Here is a 9496-nt window from a genome sequence, read left to right on the forward strand (position 1 = left end):
GGGCCAGTTGCTGCTACATCTTCAGTGTTCCGAGAGAATCTTGTTCCAGCGGTGGTTGTGTCCGAGGCAAAAGTAAACCAACGAGGATGAGGTGGACTTGCATCGTGGAGCTGAATTTTCTACGCTCGTGTGACTCCCTCTACGACCCGTCGAATTGCGTGCCGTGTTTTTAATTTGATCCATCGAACGACGATAACGACCACTACGACCATAACGAACGAGCAGAAATTTCAAGACGCAAACGAATCTAGGAGAAGCAAACGAATTATCGAAAGAAAGAAAATAGCAAGAAGGGGAGGAAGAAGGAGGAAAAGAAGAAGAAGAAGAAGAAGAAGAAGAAAAAGAAGAGAGGCGAGAGAGAAGAAGGAAAAGAGAAGAAAAAAAGGAAAGGAAAGTGAAAGAGATATTAAGATAAAAGCGTGAAGAAAGTGGCGTGTAGATAAGAAGGAGGGCTCGGAAAGGAGTGTGGATGAGACCGTCATGCCCGCTGAGATCGACACGGGCGGGCCAAGGGTGCTGCACTGTGATTACCGTGCCGACTGCCCGATACCAATCGTAGCGTCAGTTTCCACCGAGTCTTCCTTGTGCGGCGAGAATAGAGTTGTCGGAACGTTGACGATCGTACGCCGACTTCCGCGGATCGACGAAAACCAATCGCTCGATAGCAAAGCCCTCGAGTCTCGTCGTTGCTTTGGTTTCTCCTTTCGTCGAACCGGCGACGCGTCGTCGTCCAACCGTTCCGGATTCCGAGGTTTTCGACGAGCGGAGCCGCGTGATATCGCGTTCCACGATGTTTCCGATCGTCATCGGCAGCCGTCGAACGACGCGCTGTCGTGTACGATTCGACGCGAGAACGTGCATTATCGTGAAAATAGTTTCTATCCGGTGCAACCGGAATCGCGACTCGGCGATGCGATCGTCGTGGACCGGTCGCCGATCGACCAAGAGGCGATAACGGAGACACGATCGGGACAACACGAGTATTCGGTAGAACGCGAAACGAACCGGAGACTCGATTCGACGAGGCTTCCGGTGCCTTCGAGCAAACGCGAAAACGATACGGGCCATAATCGACATCGGCATCGGCACCGAAGTCGCGAACGAGAAGGCGAAGAAGAAGCCAGCCGCTGCTCGAAACGTTGCGGCCTGTCAACCGCGACTCGCAATTGGCCGCGGTATCGCCTCGCGAGCCATGTCCCAATAGGGAAGTCAGCAGCGCGGTTCTCTAGTCAGTCGAACGACCCTTCGAGATCGGGCGATCGCACGAGATACGAGAAGTTCGTATCGGTGCCGAGCGCGCTCCCGTCCGTGGCCGATGAAACGTGGAAGGAAGTGGTGGACGACGCGACGAATTCCTGGAGTAGCGAGTCGCGCGTCACCAAGGTCGTGGCGAGTACCGATGGCCAGTGCCGGCAGACCGACTTTCCTTCGTTCGATCCCCAGGAGTCCTTGACGAGAAGTGACCGTGGAACGAGGAAGAAGAAACGCGTGTGCTCTAACAACCGTTCGACGTACATTCAGTTAGCGTTACTGTTGTTCCTCGTCGCGTTCGGACAGTGCGGACTTCGTAAATCAAGTGTGGTTAACTACAGTGCGAAACCGAGTACAACCGGGTTGAGTGTGTTGACGATTGGTACAGTTATCAGTGCAGTGAGTGCCGCCCCGGTTGATTTAATGGGTGACGCCGGCGTGAGGGCAGAACGATCGGCCAATTTGTCGCACATCACTGGCGCTTCCAGGAAAATCCAGATGTACATCAAGAATCGGCATTTGCAGATCCTGCCAGATGGCACGGTAAACGGTTCCAACGACGATACTTCGGATTACAGTGAGTACTCTGTCTACCAGTGAATCGCATTTTTTTCTCTGTCCTTCTCTCTTTCTTCTCATCTTTCTTTCTTTCTTTCTCTCTCTCTCTCTCTCTCTCTCTTTCTTCCTTTCTTAATATACAATCGTAAATCATCCATCGATACCGCACGCGCAGCATGCAAACTGGAAACTGGAAACGTTCAATGATCGCGCGTAGTTTTGTTGTATCATTTTATATCGTGCATCCGCATACCGCGGCTGATGCTTCGTCCAACATCGACGTTGCTCCTTTCTTGTTGGCTTTTCCTCCTTTTATCCGTTTCCTCGGCGAAGGAAAACGGTTTTCTGAAATTGATACCGCGTTCTGGGCAGAGGCTTCATCGTAAACGCCAGTTGGTACGGTTCCAATCGTTCGTTGATTGTATCGCGAACGTTGACTTCGCCGAGGCTTCCACTCCAAGCACAAGTTGCTTCGTTATAACTTATAACACGCGGTTTTAGAATTTCTTGGCATACGACGATTACGTAGTCGAAGCTTTCTTATTAACGAAATCAAACTTCTACCATGTACCTACGTACGCGGTTCTTGCTATGTACATACTTTTGAAACTGATCGAACGAGCATCGACGAACAAACGCGGCCAATACGTCGATGTTTGTTTCGCGTTAGACGCGCGCCAGTTATATCCGTCGTCCGAATATTTATATTTGAAGCAACAGATAAGTGTCGGATAATCGAATCACGTGCAGGTAATACACGATCGGAGTACACTTTGATAATTCGTCTTGTTTCCAAAGCGTACAACTTTCTATTAATATTACGCGGTCTATTGAAATTAGCGTAAAGCGCAAACGTAATGCGAAAAAGAAAAAGAAAAAGAAAAACGCAAAGAAACGGGAAAGCAATCGCGTAGCTGAGAAAGTGTTCGCCTTGCGATCCGACTCGAATCGGCGAAATTAACGAGAGAATGCGATCAGGTCTGCGACTGGGTCGAGAAGCTGATCCAAGAATATGCGCTGCCTAGTACATGTACCTCTTCTTAAGTAGTCCACATTAACCTTTGAAACTTTGATAGTCTATCGTTGGTGACTCTAAATTCACGCTGTCCGATCGTAGTTTCTTTTTTCAAACGAGGATAAGCGCTCAACTACGTTTGAACTTCTTTCTACATCATTTAACCTTAATCTTCGTAAAACGAACAAAGTTCTTCCGTTAGACGGCCCCTCGCACTTAGCTGTTAACAATAAGGTCAATTCGACGAACGTCGAATCTGAATTTAAACATTCACTTTCCAGTTTAACGTCGCAACGTTCCGTTGCAGTGTGATATTTTTATAATTCGACCGCGAATATTTGTCAAATAAATTTATACAAATTCGTGTCTTCGTTATCGCGCGGCCGAATAAATGGAATTTAATTTCTTAGCATCGGAAGCATTTCCTTTCTTTCGCATCTTTTACGCCGTTTCATTTTTACGCTTTCGACGTGTATAAAAATGAATTCTACCATTAGCATAAGCGTATAAAAATTCATAGTCTGTTTATGATATGGGGAAATCGAATTAGAATTTAAGCGTGAAAGTTTCTTTCGAGAGAAATTACGTATGAAAATGAAGAGTTACGTTTGTAAGGTTTAAGTAGAAAATTGTTCAACTAACGTAGAGCTCTACTCTCTGGTAGGTATGGGAACAGAGATGTTATGGCTACGGAAAGGAAGAAACATTCTCCGTTTCTATAATATAATTCCTGGCCTTATTTCCGATAATTGTAGCGGTACTCTTTAACCAAACGCTTGCTTAACTTCCCTAACGACGCGACGCGACACGACGACACGAAAGCTGTGTACTTCTATATCCTCTCTTACGTAGTAAGAACGCGAGAATAACGGATTTCGTGTGACGTTCGAAAATCTTTCACGCTACAATATTTTTAATGCGTTTACTCGAATACGTTAGATACAAACTCGCACGAGTAAGTATTTACCATTCGAATCGTGCAAAGCAAATATATCATATACCCGTACCATGTATAATGTATAACGGTATGTATAATGATTTACGTATCTGATTGCCGAGAGTTATAATTACTCGAGTTACGCTTGAAGATGAATTTCCAGTGGATTAGAATTCGTAGTTTTTTTCTTTGTAGTTTAGTGGAGTAACATTGGGCCTGAATGATTTAATTGCGATTTGTATATATCTTGCCAAAATACTTCTGGCTTGCCAATAGACACTGCACGCCGCTCGACCATCAGTGACTAACTATTCTATTTTCGACTCTCTTCCGGTGTTGTTTTTAACCCTTTTATATTTTGATTTACTTGTGCGTGTAACCGTTCTGTCGCACCACGGGGAGTGAAACAATGTTTAAAGAACAGTGATTTAGATTTTTCGGACGAATAAGTTATACGTACTATCTCCGATATAACACACGCAAATACGTATTTGCCACGTTTCCCCGGCTTAAATGTTTCTAGATCGCGATAGACACGGAATTTGTTAAATTTATTAAACCGAACGTAAATTGCCACTAACGCGGTACACGACTGGATAATTTAATTCGTAACCGATAAGACGCGATCTATCGGACTCTGGTAATTTTTACTTTTGATCAATTTTGCTTTTAGGTAATTTGGAACCTGTTGTACGTACCTGTCGATACTCGTTAATTGCGATAATACAATTTTCAAACGAAGGAATAAGTAGATTGCGAATTTGTATGTATTCGTGGGAAGTTTAAACGTGCAAAAGTAGACAAAGTGCGTGTAATGCGCAAAAATATATGGAAGACGGTCGAAGTAAGCTTTGCGTGATAATGTTTGGTGGGCGAAACGAACACGTTCCGTTTCTTTATTGCAAGATTTGATAGGGTAGGATAGGATAAGATTATAAGATCGCATAAATATCCGCAGTCTATCGTTTTATAGAATTTTATCGAAGTCGAGAAATTTAAATTCCATGGAACTTCGTCAATTTTGTCGCAAGTAACACGAAAAATGTAGTTAACGACAAACCGTTCATCGCAATAAAAATCTGCGATCTTGTAAAAACTGTAACTTATGGCAATGGTAAATGGCAAATATCCATATCGTTTTTAACGATCCCTAAATTCGGAACTTTTCTGTCGAAATTCTTCTACGAAACGTCCACTGTCTATCTCAATTACGACTCGATGTAGCTTTCGTTCTTAACATTGAATTCATTCTTCGAAGCGGCACATAAACCTCATTTACTTGGAACGAATTGAATAGCGTTAGAAACGAGGTTTCACCGACCGTCAAACGCAGACTGCCAGGGTGCAACGTTTTATATATATATTTCCAGCTACCAATTAACCCGTGCGGTTCTCGCGAAAACGTCGCGTTGCATAGCTTATTGGTCGTTAATAAATATTTACAACTGAAAAATATGTCGTCGCGTCGCATCGACGAGGACGAACGACGCCGCTACTCGTAAATACGGCTACTCGTTGGCCGTTCTCGGCGACCTAAGACAACGCTCTTTTCAGTGTTTCGAGCCGATTTAATCGCGAAGATTGTATCGTGAAGGTAGTTGCGTGACGTCGACCACCACGTTGATTAAGTAATAAAAACACGAAAAGAAAAATCGAACCTTATCGCGTAACGTGCGCGAGCAGCAGCAGTACGAAACGAGTACAACCGCCAGGGATCATCCAAGAGAGTTTATTGCGCTCGAACCAGCGCAGCAATACGTTTCCGTTCTATTTCTAATAATCTGTCACGTGTTCTCTTTTATGCTTTGGCTTTACGTTGGGAAAGTCGCTTTTTACAGTGACTATCGCGTGACTCGCGAATGTATTCCAGCGCTTATATGGAAATTTTATTAACACTGTAACGAAATTCAAGACTCGTAATTATATCGATGAAATTCGAACGAAACGCGAACAAAAATATTTCTCCGCCGCGAAATTCGCATCTTTCAACGGACACTGTTAAACTATATTTAACTATAACAAGAATATCTGAACGAAAAATTAATTTCACGTCTTAGTGAGATCTTCTTCTGCTAATTGGTGCAGCTTGATCGCAACAGCGGTGTTTATAACGCAGTCTACAAAGATGGATCGTTCTAATTAATATATATGTCGTTTTCCAGAACCGAAGGCAAGCGAATAGAAAATAAAAAAACAATCGTCGATGGATTGCTCGACGCTTTTTACGATTAATAGCTTTAATATAAATACGTTCCTGACACATGGGATTGCGGAAGTTCGATTATTAAGATATTCGTTTTACGGTATAAAGATCTTGTTACTGTGCCGTCTGGAAGACGATCCTATCCGAACAAATATAATGGTATCGCGAAAAATACTCTTCGCTCGTCATTGACGGAAATGCTAATCTTGATGCGTGATGACAGCGTGGTTGACCTAACGTAAACGTTAATTAATTCGACGAGTATGTATACCCTCGGATTCGAGTTACGATGCACTTTTTCCCGGAACGATATCACATGTTGATAATAGACGTATAACATTCTTATTTCCTATAATTGCGAAACATAGGCAGTAATTGTACATTTCCTCTATTTTTATCAGCTCTGATTCATAGATGATTAATCGACGGAAATTTTCAACGTTTTCCTCTCATACGTTCCACTCTTCCAACTCGTATAATCATGATTCCTTTTCTTTTCTTCTTTTTTTTTCTTGTCCACGAGTCACAATTTTTATTTTTAGCTCGATGATATGTCAACGCTCCTTTTCTTACGAGAATTGAATTTTTTAACTTCGACCGACACTTTTTACGAGGATTTCACTTTCTCCCAGCTTCCTTAGACATAGCAGTCGAACAGCTTTGATTTAAGAATGTTCAAAGGTTTTCGGACATTTTTAAATCTTTTTTCACTCATTTTCGACTCAATCGTATCTTTGTATCGTTAAGAACTGCCTCAAATTTGAAGAAAAATCTGATAAATCGCTACCGATACACCTGATTTTTCTCCTCGATTTTTCTTTAAGAATTCGTTTAAAACGCATCTTTCTGTTTATCAAAACGAAACGCGAGCAATTAGATAGAACGATAGACGAAGCTTAAATATTAAATGGCCACGCGCGTTCTCCTTAAAATCGCGCGTAACTATCGAAAGCGACAACTGGTCTATTTCGTTCTTTCATTCATAACCGTTGCTCGAATGGAGACTTTCTCGGTCACAGATACTGTGAAGCGTGGCTGGCGATCGACTCGGTACGCTGAATAAATTATATTCCGGAAGTAGACGGGGTTCGATCAAATTTTTCTGCTCACGATGTGTAACACGACCATTGAGCGCCTACCATTCAAGACGAAAGAGGGAAGAAGAAAAAAAAAGGGGAAGGCAGCGGTCTGGCAATAAATCAGTCGGCGAGGGCCGGTGATAACGGAAGCTTCGAGGGGATTCAATGGCCCCGATACGTCGCTATCAGTTGGAGAGAATGCTGCTCGATTAGGCAAAGACGGAACTATCCGGAGGGATCGCGAGGTCGTGACCTACATATTGTATGTGTTGCCCATGGGCCATGAAAGAGGACGAATTTCGTGGATCGGTCGTACATCGACTAGACGTCGTTTACACGAGTCACGCGGCATATTTTATTTTTTTAGATTTCAATTTAATCTTTTTCCAAGAATTTTTCTTTGGAATTTCAGTGCATTTTATAAACGTAAAGTGAATCGATCCATTGTACGGAGGTTGGTTTTTAAAGAAGCGTCTTTACGATTTAAGAAGTACGATTTAATATAATCGCGGTACATGAACCGAAAAAAATTTTTAAATATCGTTATATAATTCGTTTACACGAGATTATTGTAACAGTAAACGAAATAAATGTACAGTTTAGTATCACGCTTACAATTTTATATGCAAAGTAGATTTAGCGTATTAACAACGTAATCTCACGACACGATTAAAACACTTTCGAGGAAACGTAATTTCATGAATTTCATTGATTCTCATTCGCCTATTTTTTAAGTCGCATAAAAATCTCTGCCATGTTATCTTTTTGTTGGCGTTTTTCCAAGCTTTCGAATCTATCTGTTCCGACTCGCACGTTGTATGCCGTAGACATAATGATACGTAATTTCGTTTATATATACCACTATTTGTATGCGCAGAAAGCTACATAATACGCAGAAAGTCACATGATGCGTATTTATCGAATCTTATAAATTCCGTTGATCGCCCGTGGAATATTTGTAATCGTGTTATCTCGAAGCGTGCAACGTTCCGCTACCTAATTGAATCGTAGGTATGGCATCCTTTCGTTAATTAACTCCGAATGTCGTACTGATAAATCGGCAACTTCTTATCGCTAGCGATCGTCCTTTCGAATTGCTTAATCTCTTCGCTGCTATACAAGCGAAGATGTAATCGCTTACCGTGAAACTTTTTCTATGTTTATTAAAGAAACCGAGTAACCGACAAGCACGTACACACCTGCAAACACAGCGCGTCGTTAGAAATATTTCTTACTGCTTAGCAGCAATGTATCAGCGTACGCTGGAACTTTGATCTTCTTCGTAATCGAATAAAATTTATATTAATTTATGAAATTTATTACATCTATTTTCGAACGTCTATTATTTATCATCTAAAAGTTACAATTTCGATTTACATCGTCCTCGTCAGGATACGTCGCTTTTAACAATGTAGCAGTACGAGCTATGATATATTCAAGCTTGAAAGGTAAAATAGTAATTTTTAATACGAGGTTATACGATATACGTGCGTTAATTTTTTATCGGTATGATAAATACACGACGGAAAATAATGTGAAAACCTCTGCTAAATAATTTCTTTGTCGTTGCCTCCCGTAACGAAAGAATGGTTGGTTGAAATCGAGAACAACCCTCTCGCTGTTTAATCAACTAGAAATATATCGGATCGTGGCCGTGGAATTATACGAACTGCCGTGGATCGTATTAAATATGATTTACTAAAGAGCAAAATCGGGCGTGATGTATGAAGACGGTGGAGCGTAGGGTCGTGTCTTAGAAACGATAATTAATGGCAGTCGATGCGAAAGGACGTGGCGTTAAGTCAAGTTAAACTCGGTTAGTCGAACTGCATCGTGCCTGCCGTCACGACGAGACGACGAAATACCGAACGTACTACCGTCTAATCCCGTGGAATACTGAATTATGGTAGTTGAGCGCAGGAAGAGGCTGATGATGGGACGAGTGGGACGAGACGCGTACAGTGTACATTGAACGTTACGCGTTCCCGCGAGTCCATTCAATTGCTCCAGCGGCATCTTATTTTCGTCCCCTTTTCTCGCAGACGCGCGTGATTTAAGTGACTTTGGAAATTAAGATAACATTGGCAGGACAGCCTCGTTGCCGCGATACGTGTACGCTGGCATTAAGCGTGATTGAGAATTTTGCGGCATGTCGTGAGCTTGTTTCGTGAGTTAATGGGTGGTCCGAGTGTGATATTTTTCTGCGGCGTTCGCATCGTACTTTATTTCTTTCCTTTCTTTCTTTCCTTCTTCCTTTTTTTCTTTTTTTGGAAAGGGGCAACTTCTCGTTTGGTTGCGCGATGGAAACGTTCGAAAAACTCAATCTTCCTTCGAACACTCTTCGTACACTTGGAACGTTCTCGCTAACTGCGGCAGCAATTTCTTCTTTCGTCGCACACGATCGGGACTCGAAGCACGCGTGATTCGAGTGGCCGACCATGTTCAGGCGGCGC

At 42.5% G+C, this 9496-nt stretch overlaps 1 protein-coding gene across 1 annotated transcript in view; it reads left to right on the forward strand.

The window, feature by feature from the left end:
- The first annotated feature begins 6 nt into the window (after nt 1-6).
- The window catches only part of LOC100747138, a 146642-nt gene continuing 137152 nt past the window's right edge, over nt 7-9496 (forward strand). The window contains exon 1 of the mRNA XM_024369757.2: nt 7-1828. Coding sequence (XP_024225525.1) covers nt 481-1828 — 1348 coding nt within the window. The 5' untranslated portion in view covers nt 7-480. The remainder of the gene's footprint in view (nt 1829-9496) is intronic.

This window comes from Bombus impatiens, unplaced genomic scaffold (genome assembly GCF_000188095.3).
Source record: "Bombus impatiens unplaced genomic scaffold, BIMP_2.2 scf_0640, whole genome shotgun sequence".
Lineage (NCBI taxonomy): Eukaryota > Metazoa > Arthropoda > Insecta > Hymenoptera > Apidae > Bombus > Bombus impatiens.